This window comes from Tasmannia lanceolata, unplaced genomic scaffold, assembly GCF_043159265.1.
Source record: "Tasmannia lanceolata isolate RefF3 unplaced genomic scaffold, GAP_Taslan_0.1 ptg000008l, whole genome shotgun sequence".
NCBI classification, from domain to species: Eukaryota; Viridiplantae; Streptophyta; class Magnoliopsida; order Canellales; family Winteraceae; genus Tasmannia; species Tasmannia lanceolata.
Window position 1 is genome coordinate 4,628,715 of NW_027518685.1, and position 17,216 is coordinate 4,645,930.

Below are 17,216 nucleotides of genomic sequence, written 5' to 3' on the forward strand. Positions count from 1 at the left end.
CAAGAATTTTAAAATTCACAAATTTATAAATAATTCCGTGTGGATGACCACGCATAGATTTGGATTTCAAATCTAAATTATTATTTTTTTGTTTGGATGCTTTTTGGATTTGAATTTGAAATCTAACAAAACCAAAAAGCCCTAAAATAGTGGTATTTCGGTCATTTTGCACAAGTCATGGGTATTATGTCATTTTTACTTGCTATAGGGGTATTTCGGTCATTTTGCCTGACTCGGGGTTTTTCTAGTCATTTTACCTAATACGATGTATTTTGATCAGTTTTTAATGTCATGTGGGTACTTAAGTCATTTAACGCTTTTCTGGTATATTTTGGTCATTTTAACCCCTTAGGGGTGAGATTTAGATTTATAAATAACCTCTCCCAGAAAGGATTTATAAATCCAAAAAATTACACTAATATAAGGAATTTGTAAATCTTGTGGATTTCACTCAAATCCAAATCCATATGTCATAGAGGCTTGCCAAACGCCGAATTTGGATTTAAAAATCCAAATTCACCTCCAAATCCAAATCCAAATCCAAGGGGTATCCAAACGGGCCCTTAGGTAATGATAAACCAGTGCCATGAATTGGGGCTGTGGGCCCACTGTACATGCGGCACAAGGATGTGGCAATCTTGACATCAGGCCCACACATAACCTTACTTTAATTGGCCTATTAATATGGCATCAACTGAAATACGTCATAGAGGCCAAGACATCCCACCAACATTAAGACCGTTACACCAACACTATTAGAGAACAGACAATATGCAGCCGCAGAGACAATATGCAGCCCCAGCCCCAGCCCATGAACATATCGTTCTCCTTAATTTATCAGGCTTTTTACCTTATTTTTGACATCAAATAAGTTGGATGAACTTCTCCAATCCACTTGACCCGGTGAGATTTTAAGACTTCTGGACTTCCAAACCGTGCCATGCACGGTTGGTCCGAGTTTTGAATATGACCAAACGTTAAAAACGTTAAGAGCAGATAGTAAAGGCGCTCGGGAGCAGATAGATGGTACACTCGACTAGCAAGTTCCGAAGAAGCATTACACACGAAGTACTATGCTTTTGTGCTTGTAAAACATACCCACAAAAGTGAAAAATTGTGAGGCACGAAATATAACCTCCATGTTTGACTGATTCAGAATGAATGAACGAAAGGACCCATTATTCAATTATATGATGAAAGGCCTTATGAACAAGTACTCATCATCTCATCCTTGATATTTGATCCAACAGCAACTCACTTTTTTGAGGAGCTGCTGTTGGATCAAATATCAAGGGTGGTGCCTTTACCTTTTATCGAACCACCTTTACGTGTTCATACGGCCTTCATCATATAATTTCTCCAATTTCGTCTATGGCTTTTGCTTAGTTGAGTTTTTATGTAGTGCAAGGCCTCACAACTATATGTATGGTGTAGGCCTTTCATCATATCAAAATATGAGGTGCAAAATGGTGAGCCTTACCATATGCATTGGCTTGACCATGAGGTCAAATGTGGGCCCACCCGATGCGTGGATTTGGGGGGAGATGAAGGGCACAATGGTCAAGGTGCGTCAATTGCACCGGCTGGACAGTCTGCTTGAATGTGTTCAAATACCGAACCAACCACACAATCCTTCGACTCACATGTGTTACAACCTTCAATCAAATTACAAGAGACAACATTCCCACACCAGAGATCTCTATGGCTTCCAACTTGAACGTCGTTCGCAGATCTGCCGGGTTTCATCCTACCGTCTGGGGCGATCACTTCCTCACTTACTCGCCCGATCCAAGTGTAAGAATCGACCTAATTAAAGATACAATTCATGTACATTTAGATTAAGATTACTGTGATAATTGATATATCTTGTTTCGGGATGGTTTCAATTCATGCAGAAAATACATGCATGGACTAAAAGGGTTGAAGAGCTGAAGGAAGAAGTGAAGATGATTCTAAGCAATGTGCAAGGGTCACTCGAAGAGCTGAATTTGATTGATGCTATCCAACACCTTGGGATTGGGTATCATTTTGAGAAGGAGATTGACGATGCTTTACAGCAAATCTTTGATTCCCATGTTGATAATTTTGCTACTGATGATTTACATGTCATTGCTCTCCGATTTTGCCTACTAAGGCAACAGGGGTACCATGTGTCCTCAGGTAAATCTCATACAATTTCTCTCTTTCTCTAAACCGCATTAAGGTTTATTTGTTACAAGTACAAAGAAGATTAGGGTCTGAATAAAATTGAGTTTTGAAACAGATGTATTCAAAATATTCAAAGATGAGCAAGGCAATTTCAAGACAGAGTTGAGTACCGATGCAAAGGGTTTGCTAAGTTTCTATGAGGCTGCGTATCTCAGCATTCAAGGGGATGATATATTGGATGAAGCCATTCCTTTCACTAGGGAGAACCTTAAGTCTTGCATAAGCCATGTAGATTCTCATATGGCAGCAAAAGTAGAGCATTCCTTAGAGCTTCTACTGCATAAACGCATACAAAGGCTGGAGAACAGGCACTACATGTCAGTGTATGAAGGGGAGAAGGAAAGGAACGATGTTGTACTTGAGCTAGCCAAATTAGATTTCAATCTTATACAAATCTTGCACCAGAGAGAGCTGAGGGATGTCACAATGTAAGTTTCATTAGCTAAGTTGTTCAAAAGATTGCATACGTGTAGTTAGCACTTTGGCTTTACCAGTCAGAGCAGTAAAATGAACACATCTATCGTTTCAAAATCTTGCAGATGGTGGAAGGAGATTGACCTTGCAGCAAAGCTACCTTTTATTAGGGATAGGATGGTGGAGTGCTACTATTGGATGATGGGAGTGTATTTTGAACCAGTATATTCCAGAGCTAGAGTTTTTTCGACCAAAATGACAATTCTGGTCTCAGTCATTGACGACATATATGATGTGTACGCCACAGAAGATGAGCTCAAACATTTCACTGATGCAATCTATAGGTATCACACACACACACACTCTACTCGAACATTTCACTGATGCAATCTATAGGTATGACTAGGGTTGCAACTCGGGTCGGGCGGGTCGGGTTTTGGAGAACCCAACCCTACCCGAGAAATATCTCGGGTCGGGTCGGGTCGGGTTTTTTTTCGGAAAACCCACGATTCCCAAACCCGGCCCTACCCATGATAAACCTCGGGTCGGGTCGGGTTTTTTCACGTTGACGCAATTTTTTAAGGAAAATTCTTGTTTGGCAAGGCAACTCAACTCATAGAAGCATAAATTACTCTCACATTACATTTGAATCAAACAATGATGTAATTACACTCACATTACACTTGAATCAAACAATGCTGTAAGCAAACAATGTTGTAATTACAATCAAACAATGCTGAGTCAAACACTTGAATCAACTCAAATCATAGAAGCAGAAATTACACTCACATACAATAACAGTGGGTGCGTGGGTTTTCACTTTTAACTTTTAACTAACAATAGAAAAAAATGTACATACTATAACTTATGTAACTCGGGTCGGGCCCCTTCAAACCCGGCTCGACCCGAGATTCATGCGGGCTTTTGAATGCTCAACCCGGCTCGACCCAAAACCCATGAAACCTGAACCCAACCCAGGCTATTTTCGGGTCGGGTCGATGCGGGTCGGGTAAAACCCAGCTCGAGTTGCAGCCCTAGGTATGACACACACACACACACACACACACAATTTACTCTTAACAAAGAGACAAGAAGGGGAAAAATTGAAATGAAGACAAGCTTGTGTCATTGTTAACAAAAACAGCCCTTCTGGTACTGCCAAATATAGACCAGGCAAATGGGTGGGCCGGGCCGGGTTTCACCCAACTTGTACGGGTCCAGGTCATACCGGCCGGTAGACCTGGCAAACGGGTAGGTCGGGTCGGGTCAACACGCGGGTCACGCGGGTTGCGGGTCAAAATGACCCGCATTTCTACGGGTCAGCAACCGGTGGCCCGTACCCAGTGCGCGTGGGTCGGGTCGACCCGCGAGTTGACCCGCAATCTATAGGTATGACACACACACACACAATTTACTCTTAACAAAGAGACAAGGTGGGGAAAAAATGAAATGAAGACAAGCTTGTGTCAGGGTTAACAATAACAACCCTTCTGGTACTGCCAAATATAGACCAGGCAAATGGGTGGGCTAGGCCAGGTTTCACCCAACCTGTACAGGTCCAGGTCATACGGGCCGGGTAAAAAATGACCAAGAATTTTACGGGTCACAATTTGGTGAACCCGGACCCCACCCATACTGGACGGGTGACCCGCGGGTCAACCTTTTTTTTTTTCCTATTTTTATTTCCACACTATATTAGGATGATCCAAGCCGTCCATGTGATGCACAATAATGTAAATAGGTTGTGTCTAAAAAATCATTTCCATGGGATGATCCTAGCCCTCTGATCTATGGAGGAATTGCATATTATTATTTACGGAAACTGATGTAAGGCTAGGATCATCCTATGGAAATGATTTTTGGTGGGTGACCTATTTACGGTCACATGGACGGTTTAGGTCATCCTATGATGTGGTCAGTACAGTACTCTCTGAAAATTATGGGACTATAAGGGCTTACACCATATAAAATATCGAACATTTGGGTTTTTACGGGCACCCGCGGGTCCACTGACAGTTATTACGGGTTGAGCCGAGCTGGGCTGGGTCAAATTTTCAACGGGTCATGATTTAGTGACTTGGACCTGTAAATTACGGCCGGGCCAGGTGGACCTGCAAGTCCGTGTCACTTTTTGCCAAGTCTTGCCAAATATATCAAAACATTTATGATTGTCATTTTATATATAAAAAAAAGTGGCATTTTTTATAGGTGGTGCTTCCAAGGGGCCTTGTTTGGATTGCAGGAAAAAACATTTCATATAGAAAATTTTATAACATCCCACATTGGAAAGGGAGACAAGATTTCTGGGCTATATATGTGGATTCTCCCTCTCCCCTCATGGATACGTTTTTTTTTATTTATTTTTTAACGATAACAATTTTATTTCAATAAAGGGTGTACAAAACACTTGGGACAAGATGTCCAGGCTAATAGATGCGTTTTCAGCACCTCCAAGGGGTGGGTCCTTGCAGAGTGGGTCAGGCATGATAGTGTTGCTGGAAGACAAAACTGGGGAGTGTGGGATAGCTTAAAACCGGACAATATTTACACGTGGAGTCGGGGCGTGACATAATAGTATCAAACCCAGACCTCTCGCAGTTTGGTGTGGCGGTGAGTATGCTGGCCCCCAAAGGGGTGGACCCCGAGGGGAGCCATCGTGGACACTGGGCCACAAGGTGGGTGGATTGTAGGATCTTACATCATAATGGGAGAAAAGATTTTTGGGCTATATTTGTGGATTCTCCCTCTCCTAGTGTAGACACCTTTTAAGCACCTCCAAGGGGCGGGTCCCTACAAAGTGGGTCGAGCACCATAGTGCTGCTGGAAAAACAAACAAGGGAGGGTGAAAAAACCTAGAACCAGACATTATTGCAATGGGTCGAGCATGGTAGTGATACTAAAAAACAAAACTAGGGAGGGCGAAAAAACCTAGAACCGGAGAATATTTACAAAGCAGGGTCGGGGTGTGACAAATTTTATTTGAGGAAATTTTTTTGTTTACACAATTTAGTGGGGAATGATAAATTTTATAAATATAAAGTCATCATAAATTAAGGGAAATGATATCAGCACTTCAATGTTCTGATCTCCACGCTCTCCTTGGTTGTCTGTCAGTATTTAATGGGCTAGTGAGAGATTTTCGAGAACTGTAATAACTGTTGACAGCCTTTTAAATACCAAAAGACAAGCTAGTAGAGCGTGATATCAAAACATTGGAGTCTTGACAATTCCCTAAACTAAGGGAGATGATTCCCCCTCCCCGCGTAGGATTATGCGCCCTCCATTTCATGTGAATTGTGGCAGACTATAAACGCTGGGCGGGGGGGTGGGGGGGGGAGATTGGTTATTTGGGGTCTATAGAGAGTCTGTTTTATGAAATATCTCAGAGATCAAAAGAGGTTAACCCTACACGGGGATGAAAAAATCATCGCCCTAAATTAAAGGTCCTTGTAGATAAAACTTTAACTTTGGTGGTTCAAGTTACATTTTTTTCATGCGTAATCAAACAATGGGGAAGTATGAAATTTTGGGGAAAAAAATATTTCCAAACATTTCCAGAAATTTCCAGGAATCAAAACAGGGCCAAGTCTATGCATAATTCTCCTAGACTCCAAAGTGAGATGGATATGTGAATATAAACTCCTTGTGTGCTGAAAATGGAAATGGGTACTTTGAGTTTCAGGTGGGATGCTGAGGACATCGGGAAGCTTCCACAGTACTTGAAAGATGCTTTTCTCGTACTCTATAACATTGTGAAACAACTAGAAGAGGATCTGGAAACAGAAGGAAACTCTTATCGTGGATACTATGTAAAAGATGCGGTTAGATATTCAAATCTACTTGAATAGCCTCTAGAAGTAGATTGGGATGCAAATTACTAAATTATCTCCATGGTTTAGTGAATACAAGTCTTACAAGATTGATTAAATTTATGTTGCAGATGAAGGTTTTGGCAAGAAATTTCTTTTTGGAGCACAAATGGTACAACAGAAAAATTGTGCCATCAGTGGAGGACTACTTGCGAGTTTCTTTTTTTTGAAAAGGACTACTTGCGAGTTTCTTCAATTAGTATTGCTGTTCATATGACCACCGTTAATTGTTGTGCTGGAATGGGGGAAATTGCTACCAGGGAGGCATTTGAATGGTTGAAAACCCAACCAAAACTTGTTATAGACGCATCACTGATTGGGCGACTCCTCGATGACATGCAGTCCACCTCGGTATACTCCATATTCTTTCTTAAATATTTCTAATGCTTTTTAGTCATTGGAAGTTGATATCTTCAAGAAAGACACTCCTGTTTCAATAGGCTTCTTAACAGCCCTCCCAATTATACTCTAAACTGTACTCGTGACCAGTTAATTTCTACCCCAAAACTCTCATATATCGTTGATAAGTTTCTTCTTAGCAGTTCTAACTAGGGCTCCAACCCTGGCCAGGTTGGTTTGTGTTGAGGCCAACCCTAGCATAGCCCGATGACCCAAAACCTCAAATCTAACCCGACACAATTCGGGCCCTGGGTCAACCCTAACCCAACCTAACTTCAATTTCCCAAACCTAATCTAACCCGATTTCCAAAATCAGGCCAGGTTTTAAAAAATTGGTTTGGGGTTGCTCGAAGGCAAAAAAATATATAAATATTAGAAAATGACAATACAACTCGAGCCTAAATCAGGTCAGCCCAGCCCAAGTTGCACCCCTAGTTCTAAACCCGAAATATATTAGGACGCTTCTGAGGGTGCGACAGAAGTAGCCCCTGCAGCTGGATCAAATATCAAGGGCGGTGCCCCCTGCACTGGACTTCACACTTGGGCAACATATAAAATCTCCATTTTAAACATATGCTTATGTTTGACTATTTTATATTCCCTTTATCTGTAGTTTGAGCAAGAGAGAGGCCATGTGTCATCCGTGGTACAATGTTACATGACCCAGTATGGTGTATCAGAGGAAGAAGCATGTGAGAAGTTGCGAGAAATGGCTGCAATTGCGTGGAAAGATGTTAACCAAGCATGCCTTAGGCCCACTGTTTTCCCTATGCCTATTCTTCTACCTCCGATCAACCTTGTGCGTGTTGCAGAAGTGATCTACCTACGCGGAGATGGATATACGCATGCGGGTGGTGAGACCAAAAAACTTAACTTTGAGTTTTGTTGTTTATGTTTTTTTTTTCTTCAACTGGTGGTATCGGAGCCACCTGCCACTTTTAAGTGATTGTGACATGTTACATTCGTCGATCGAAGTAATATTAAGTTTCATGAACGAGATTCGACAATTTCAGAGCTCAGGGATCCGACCGTATAAATCCATAGTCACTCGTCAGATTCTCGATGAAAGAGATGGATCTCACCAATTTGATCAACGGGCTTGAGAAGTTGAATACCACAAATTATCAATATTAAAAGTCTATTTTTTTTAAAATGTCAATATTAAAAATCTTGCATGATCGATAGTAGCCCTTCCCGACCAATCGATCGAGATTGATTGTATCCATCTCTATTTGCTCCTCCTCCTCCAACTATACCAGGTTACCTCAAGCCGCACCATTGAGGTTCTGCTTCAATAAGTTGTAAGTTGGTTTCCTCCCATAAACCAAAGAAGAAATTCCCCGGATGAGGTCTTTAAGTTTTGGGATTTTTGCTGATTAATTCCTTCATGGCAAAATAATTGCTTAATAGTCCCTGAGAAAATCATATTATCCAAGCCATCTTACTTTTAGAAAATAATTGCTAAAAGGTGCCTAAAACTAACATATGTTAGTTTTCTCCGTTAAAAATATTAAAATGGCAAATTTCTCCCCAACCCCATTAATCGGTTTTAGCCTATTTTGATTACCCTTCCAACATTTTCGGAAATAAATTAGGAAATAGGCGAAGATAGGATCTCTTCCAATATTTTTGACAAAAATCCTTCAACAAAAAATTAATTTAGATGAATTTCATAATAAATTGAAAACTCCTCTCTCTCTCTCTCTCTAAAAAAAAGGGCATGTTGGAATTATCTTTTTATGTGTAAATAAAGTAAGAAATTTTAGGAATATTTTTTCCTTCCAAACTTTTCTAGATAATTCCTATCTTGTTTGGAATCCAAGAAAATTATTTATGATGGAAAACTATTTCTTAGGAATCTTTTTTTCATTAATGATTTAAGAGGGGAATTATGTCCGATTAATTTAGAGGAATAACATCATAAACCCAAGGTAAAGTCAAAATTCGCTAAAATGTTAACAACTTTGTAGGATTTTAGAAGATTTTCGTCGAAAATATTGGAAGAGATTTTATTTTCCCCTATTTCCTAATTTATTTCCACAAAATTGGGAAGAAAGTCAAAATAGGCTAAAACTGATTAAAGGATTCGGGGGTAAAACAGCCATTTAAAAATTTTAAATGGAGAAAATTGACGTATGTTAGTTTTAGGGACCTTTTAGCCCTTATTTTTCAGAAGTAGGACTCCTTGGAAGATATGTTTTTCTTAGGGACTATTAAACAGTTATTTTGCCATGTAGGGACTAGGGACTAAATTAGCAAATCCCAAATTAAGAAAGTTTGAGTTTCTACACTTCTATATATAGTAATGGATTCTTTGAAAATGTTTAGGCAAATGCTAATGATTACATTACTCTGGCTCAAATTTTGAAGACGACTGTGGTGATAAGGTAATTTTATTATCATTTTATTTTTTTTATTTAAAATTAGTATTTATATAAGAGTAAATAATTATACTAATATTTGATTATATCTTCCGGGATCGGTTGATGTATTTTGGGTTGGGACATGAAAATGTAATACCCTTTTTAAAATAAAAATAAAAATAAAACTATTGGGACACGGAAAGCTCTCACCAGCAATTAAAAAAGAAAAGACAACCACGGACCGTGCAACTAAGTAAAACATGGCTGAACTAATATCATTTCCCAAAACTCAAGGTGGAAACGGCCGTTCAGGCCTGCTGACCGCCCGGCCCTGCACGGCATGAATTTCTAGAGTGGTGGGCCATGGTCTGCGATAGGCATATATGGCACGGCAGCACAACCAGCACGGTTAAATGCTAATCTATGTAGTTAAATTTTACTCAATTTAATTATTTATCAAAAAAATTTATTAAAAAAAAAGGCAGGCAGGCCCTGCCTGGCATGGACCTCAGGCCGTGCTGTGCCTAACTCCAAGAACAATCGGGCAGTGGTAGGCCTGTGACCAAATGGTGTCATGCCTGGCCCGCAGGGCACGTGGGCCACGGTTTTGTGGGCCTTTGACACCTTCACCCAAAACATATAGTGACGACTGACTAGAGCCGTCAGTGGGGGTGCAACTCAGCTCAGGTCGGGTAGGGTTGAACCCAAACCCAAACCCAACTCAGGTCACTTTTCCCCTGTTGCGGAGAAACCCCAAGGGCTCGTGGGATGCGATGCGTAGAGGTTTGAAGGAAAAAAAAAAATGAAACTTTCCAAACAAAATTATTTTCTGGTTGGATTCGTATCAATAATGAGTAGGCGCAAAGTGGGTTCAACGTCACAAAATTTGGAACAAAAATCTTTCTTTATTTAAATAAAGTATGCAAGGCCCCTCTAGTGTCGTGTATTGTGACTGATGAGTAACTTTTTAAACTACAAGGGGATGGCCCAAGTAGGAAAAGGGCACGAACATGTCTTTCTTTATTTAAATAAAGTATGCAAGGCCCCTCTAGTGGCGGGCTAACTACTTTAAAGATACATTTTTGGCCCACGCTATTGATGGGGGTATATTTTATTTTACAGGCGGCCCGGGTGGACCCGCGGGTCCAGGCCACTTTTTGCCCAGTCTAAAAATAATAGCACCCCATCAAAACATGAGGTGTAAAACCATATGTGTGGATTTGGGTGGGGATGATGTGCCCACTTGTGACAGTAAAATGGTGCGCCCATCATATGTATGAGTTTGGGTAGAGATGGTGGGCCCAACTGTATCAAAATGTGAGAGTAAAATGATGGGCCCCGCAGATGTTACCCTTGATGTTTAAAAAAATCTACCATAGAAAATTTCCTGTAAAAATTTTCCATGGAAAAAGTTTTCAGTAATTACAAGTAGTTGGATAGATGTCAAAGGAGGCGGCTTTTTTTTTTTTTTGGTCGTTTATTGAATTTCCCAATGTTTTCTCACACACACAGTCGCAAGGCAACATCTTTACATTCTTTAAAAACTAGTCAACATTGAGCATCTACCTAGATTTGTCCACTTCTCAACATCCATTAATAAAATCAATTGCGGGGGCTGCACTTGTATGTATTTAAAAACCAAACCCCACAATCCCACAACTCACATTTGTTACAACCTTCAATCTAATTACGAGAGACTAACATTCACACACCACACTTCTCTACTATGGATGTTCTAATTCCCTTCCCTGTTGCTTCTACCCTCCCTCTCCTTGAAGATGGAAATTTGGACATCGTCCGCAGATCCGCCGGGTTTCATCCGACCGTCTGGGGCGATCACTTCCTCGCTTACTCGCCCGATCCAACGGTAAGAATTGAACGAATTAAAGATAAGAGTTCATGTACATATAGACTAAGATTACTCTGGTAACTGATCTATTTTGTTTTGGTATGCAGAAAGTAGATGCTTGGACTAAAAGAGTCGAAGAGCTCAAGGAAGAAGTGAAGATGATTCTAAGCAATGCGAAAGGGTCTCTGGAAGAGCTGAATTTGATTGATGCTATCCAACACCTTGGGATTGGTTATCATTTTGAGAAGGAGATTGATGATGTTTTACAACTAATCTTTGATTCCCATACTGATGCTTTTCCTACTGATGATCTATATGTGGCTGCCCTCCGATTTAGCCTCCTAAGGCGACAAGGGCACTGTGTTTCTTCAGGTAATTAAATCTCTTGACATTTCTCTCTCTCTCTCTAAACTCTATTGACGTTTATTAATTCTGTGAGCTTAAAGAGTTCTAGGCTCTGAAACATTGGGTTGTGAAACAGATGTACTCAAAAAATTCAAAGATGAGCAGGGCAATTTCAAGGCACAGCTGAGCGCTGATGCGAAAGGTTTGCTGAGTCTCTATGACGCGGCGTATCTCAGCACAAGAGGAGAAGATATATTGGATGAGGCCATTCCTTTCACTAAGGAGCACCTTAGGACTTGTATTAGCCATGTAGATTCTCATATGGCAGCAAAAATTGAGCATTCTCTAGAGCTTCCCCTGCATCATCGCATACCAAGGCTAGAGAACAGGCACTACATCTCAGTATATGAAGGAGAGAAGGAAAGGAATGAAGTTGTACTTGAGCTTTCCAAATTAGATTTCAATCTGATTCAAATCTTGCACCAAAGAGAGCTGAGGGACATCACGACGTAAGTTTCAATAGCTAAATAGTTCAAAATATTACGTAAGTTTGAATGACCCCCTTGGCTTTATCAATCAGAGCAGTAGAATGACCATCCCTATCTTTTCAATATCTTGCAGGTGGTGGAATGAGATTGACCTCGCAGAAAAGCTGCCATTTATTAGGGATAGGTTGGTGGAGTGCTACTATTGGATCATGGGTGTCTATTTTGAACCAATATACTCAAGGGCTAGAGTTTTTTCGACCAAAATGACAATCTTGGTGTCAGTTGTCGACGACATATATGATGTCTACGCTACAGAGGATGAGCTCCAACTTTTCACTGACGCAATCTATAGGTTTGATACACATACCCACAACTCTTTAACATTCACATAACAAGGAAAAATGAAAGTGATGTCTCCAAAAGGGCCCAATTTTCATATATCCTAAGGCCTTGCTTGGAATATTGAAGGAAAAACTTTTATTGAGGAAAGTTTTATGCTAGGATTTTTTTTTTCTAAAATTTGAGAGAGATTATAAATTTTAGGGATATTATTATAAATTAAAGGTCACTGTAAGTAAAACTTTGGACATTTTTTTCATGTGTAATCAGACATTGGGTACTTGATTTTCAGGTGGGATGCTGAGGACATTGAACAGCTTCCACAGTACTTGAAAGATGCTTTTCTTGTACTCTATAACACTGTGAAGGACCTAGAAGAGGAGCTGAAACCAGAAGGAAATTCCTATCGTGGAGACTATGTAAAAGATGCGGTAAGATATCTACATCTATTTCTTTAAATAGTCTCTATTAGGTGAATAAGAATTTCTAAATGAACTCCAATGTTTTAGTCAATGAAAGTAATATAAATTTGGTTAAACTTATGTTGCAGATGAAGGTTTTGGCGAGAGATTACTTTGTGGAGCACAAATGGTATAACAGAAAAATTGTACCATCAGTAGAGGACTACCTACGAATTTCTTGCATTAGTGTTGCCGTTCATATGGCTACAGTTCATTGTTGTGCTGGGATGGATGAAATTGCAACCAAAGAGGCATTCGAATGGTTGAAGACCGAACCTAAACTAGTAATAGATGCATCACTGATTGGGCGTCTCCTCGATGACATGCAGTCCACCTCGGTATCCCCTCTATTCATTCTTATATATTTCTTTTGTTTTTAGTCATTAGAAGTTGAGAACTTCAAGGAAGACACTAGTACACTTACTAATGTAACATAGGTTACACCACTTACCTTAAAATGCACTAGCACTATTGACTTTTTTCTAACGCAAAACCCTCCTATTTTTTTGATAAGTGTTTTCAGAGCAGTTCTTTGGACAACCCTAACACAAGCACTGTTCTCATATCTTTTTACATAGGAACATTTTTAACTTATGTTTGACTATTTTATATTTGTTTTATGTGTAGTTTGAGCAACAGAGAGGTCATGTGTCATCGGCGGTACAGTGTTACATGATCCAATATGGCGTATCACACGAAGAAGCGTGTGAGAAATTGACAGAAATGGCTGCAATTGCATGGAAAGATGTAAACCAAGCATGTCTTAGGCCCACTGTTTTCCCAATGCCTATTCTTCTGCCTTCAATCAACCTTGCACGTGTGGCAGAAGTCATCTACCTGCGCGGAGATGGATATACACATGCTGGTGGTGAGACCAAAAAACATATCACGGCCATGCTTGTTGATCCAATCAAAGTCTGAGAATTGAGCTGCTTTTATTTTTCCATGAGAAGTTGTCAAATATGCTTTGATTTTTATGCCCTCTCCTTGATTTATGGGAAAGAAAATATGGGTTTTTTCATGTCCTTGTATTCTTTTAAAAGCGAGTTTTATATGCTGTGTTATCAAAAGTGAAGAGATTGTCTTATGAAATCTCTCCTCAACATTTCTTGTCGAAATATAATAAAATCAAATCATGGAAAATGGCTCTCTCTCTCTCTCTCTCTCTCTCTCTCTCTCGGAGACAAAAGTCATGCCATCGGCCAAACAAGGGACCGACAAGGCAAACGGTCTCCTAGTAGTTTTAATCCAAGCATACAACCAAACACTACTTATAGGCTCTGTTCACTTGTTTTCCCGGAAAAGGAAAAGAAAAGGTTTCCGTGGCATTAGGAAAAGAAATTCAGGGGAACTTGTAGGAAAAGGTTTCCCACGCCTGTTCACTTGCGCAGGAACTGTGCAGAAAAAGGTTTCCCGAGACTGCTTGCCCACCTTTTTTCACTAGCTTTCCTAAGAAAGCAAATCCCACCAAAATAAAGGGAAAATGAATCTCACACTTGTGAGAAAAGACTCATTTCCACATCATTTTTCCCAATTTCCATGTCAGATGTGACATTTTTCACCTCGGCTCCTTCAAAATCCCGTGAAGACAAGTGAGCATGCAAATTTTAGCTTTCTCGGGAAAAAAAGGGGTGTTTTCCCGGGATTTGGTCTCTCGGGAACGCGAGTGAACAGAGCCATAGATGATGTGACGCAACGAAATCGGTCAAAACTCCTTGTAAACATAGTTTTAATCCAAGATACAACCAAACACTACTTATAGATGACGTGGCGCAACGAAATTGGTCAAAAACCCTAGTAAACCTCAGAAATTGTGCAACCAAACAGACCCTAAAGGGTTCCTATATGAAGGATGCACATAGTTTTCCATGGGTGGGCAAATTACATGTGGAGGTCACCTTGGTTCTCTTCTTGGTTGCTTTCTTGATCTCTTTTGATTTATTTTCATTGGATAGCTTCCTTTTGGCTCCCATCTTCAAATTTTGATTTCTCCGTTGAAACTGCTAGGCTTATTATTTTTTTTTTCTCAAAGGCATAAAACAAGAAAAAAGATCCGTCAAATCGCATTAAAGGAGGATTCCTTGGACATCCATCCACTTTTGGAAAGAATTCTTTCAATCCCAAACTCTTAAGGCGGCAACTCGCACAGGTCATCCGACTAATTGGCCTTGTGTTACGATCCTGAATCGGTTCGCAATTTGATTGATCTCTGTAGAGGGAAGATCAGCCTCTTGACCACTTCAAAGGAAGGGTTGGTCCTCCTGTTGTGCAAAAACACAATTTCTAGAATAATTTATTCATTCAATAATCTTCTTTCAAATAAAATAGGAAACAATCCTACCAAATACACTTCATAAATTAGGTCACTCATAATTAATAGCAACAATCAATTTTAATAGCAACCTACTAACGATTTTCTCCTAATTAGTAGCAGCAACTTACTAACTTTATTCTCCTAATTAAAACAACCAATCAAAGCAGCAACTTTCTTAACTTATCATGCCCAACATGTCTTTCCATTCTTACGCATTAAGTGGCATCTTTGTGTGCACGCAACATCTTGTCTTTGGATTTCTAAGTTCGCTGTCTAGAAATCAGGTTTGAAGTTTTTGTGAGGGGCTGAGATTAAAAAATGTGCTTTTTGCGAGATTAATCTCAACCCTTCACAGAAGAAGTGAAAGAAGGATTTTTGGGCGGCAAACTTTTATTTATTTATTTTTGATGCAAGTGAAAGGCTGATTTTTGGGTAATTAACTTGGAAGGTGAAAGAACTTCGAGGGTGCATTTGGATTGTTGGAATAAGTTGTTGGAATCAGCATCTTGCTCGAATAAGTTTTTGAGTGACGATCAGATTGACGAACTTGGGAAAATGCTAAAATCTCTTTCCCATCCTAAGAGATCGTATTATGATTTCACCCCAGTATGAAAAAATATATCATTGGAATCTTTTAGAATTAAATTTTACATTTTTTTTTCTTCATTCAGTTTATAGGGAAACCTGAATAAGAATCCGATTAGGATGCCAATTCTGATTGCTGATTTTGGCAATCCGAACAAGTCCTACGGGAATATTGGGTTAAAATCCGCCGTCCAATGGGTAGCTGACAAGCCGCAAGCACATGCCTTAAGGCGCCCAGGGTAAAAGGGTAATTTCACCGCTCTCTTACTTGGTGCCTCCCCAAGAATAAACTTGAAATCTGAATGGCACAAAACTAGCCCCAAGTAAGAAATAGGATTTTGAAAGGGAGCACAAACATATTTTAATACATGCACTCACTTGCTTCTCTTTTAGTATTTAAAGAGGTGTAAAAAGGTTACTACGATTCCCAAAAATCACTTTCAAGCCAATAAAATATTAAACCATCAAAACTTGGTTGTGGTGAAATCATTTTCCTTTTGAAATTACACACATAAGCGTTAGATCATGAGGTCCCACTGCACTCAGAATAGATTCCTCTCTGCCCGCACCCACAATGTGTTGGTTGTGCACGAGCGCTGTGATCAAGTGCACCCCTGGGACAGCCTCCTTTAGTATCAATGAGTAGCCATAAAGACACTAGGGGAGGCTGCCCGAAGTAAAAGAATGGGCAAATATAGAGAAATCAGACAGAAAAGGAATAGGGGACAAGAAAATCAGCCACCACGTTTGACTGATGCAGAATGACTGAATAAGGGGACCCACAGCCCTCAAGTTCGTTGAAACTTTCCAAATCATGTACTTCTCAAGCCAAAGACATAAAGGAAAAGACAAGAAAGAAAGAGCCCCATTCAAAGTCGGGTCTCATGATCACCACACGAGCCAAGGTATATGAAAGGGCAATTAATCAACAGAACTTGGCTCCACAGTCCACACCCAAATAGCAAGGGTGTGAAAATATCAAATTCATGTCTGCAGATAAAAAGTAAGCGTCCTCCAGTCCCTGTAATAGCAAGGTAGTTCCTCCTAGGGGTGGCAACGGGGCGGGTCGGGGCCGGATGTTGGGGTCCCCTACCCCTTCCCCTTCCCCTCTGCGGGGATGGTGGGGAATCCCCCTCCCCGCGGGGAATATCTAATCCCCTTCCCCTCCCCTCTCCGCCCCGCCCCCTCTTTGGAATCCAACCAAACCAGCAAACAGAGCTTCTTTCTTCTACGTCCATTACAGACAATATTGTGATGAATGCTATGATTCTATTCATGTGATCAACAAACAGATGGACAAAATCAGAAATGCATGGATGAGACAACAAACATAAATAACAACAGGACCTCATCTTTCAGCAATTTTCTGCATAAATTATGGAATGATAAATAGGAAATGAGCACCAGGATTACCTTCATTAACAGGCAGTCAATGTGCAAAAAGTAACTATTTCAGTAGTCACAATGAACTTTAAAAGTCCATAAGTGGGCGCTCACACACGCAAAATAATGTTCATTAGTTCATTCTGTATAGCATGTTAACCCCCAGATGAGGATGAGAAATGAGAATGGAGAAGAGAAC

General features: G+C 40.2%; 2 protein-coding genes across 3 annotated transcripts; both read left to right on the top strand.

The window, feature by feature from the left end:
* The first annotated feature begins 1,701 nt into the window (after positions 1 to 1,701).
* On the top strand, positions 1,702 to 7,836 carry LOC143882469 (beta-cubebene synthase-like). Its single transcript, XM_077385949.1, has 8 exons — positions 1,702 to 1,794; positions 1,896 to 2,160; positions 2,264 to 2,636; positions 2,748 to 2,966; positions 6,305 to 6,443; positions 6,563 to 6,603; positions 6,692 to 6,842; positions 7,504 to 7,836. Exons 1-8 carry the CDS (start codon positions 1,702 to 1,704, stop codon positions 7,834 to 7,836), a joined length of 1,614 nt encoding a protein of 537 aa, XP_077242064.1.
* Positions 7,837 to 10,896: 3,060 nt separating this feature from the next.
* Positions 10,897 to 13,810, top strand: LOC143882590 (beta-cubebene synthase-like). Of its 2 annotated transcripts, none has more exons than XM_077386058.1 (7): positions 10,897 to 11,120; positions 11,210 to 11,474; positions 11,584 to 11,956; positions 12,069 to 12,287; positions 12,567 to 12,705; positions 12,825 to 13,154; positions 13,187 to 13,299. In XM_077386058.1, exons 1-6 carry the CDS (start codon positions 10,980 to 10,982, stop codon positions 13,113 to 13,115), a joined length of 1,428 nt encoding a protein of 475 aa, XP_077242173.1. In that variant the 5' UTR covers positions 10,897 to 10,979; the 3' UTR covers positions 13,116 to 13,154; positions 13,187 to 13,299. The 2 variants fall into 2 exon arrangements, with proteins under 2 accessions (XP_077242173.1, XP_077242172.1); XM_077386057.1 differs by lacking the exon at positions 13,187 to 13,299 and adding an exon at positions 13,363 to 13,810 and having other exon boundaries at positions 10,906 to 11,120; positions 12,825 to 13,073.
* The last annotated feature ends 3,406 nt before the right edge of the window (positions 13,811 to 17,216 follow it).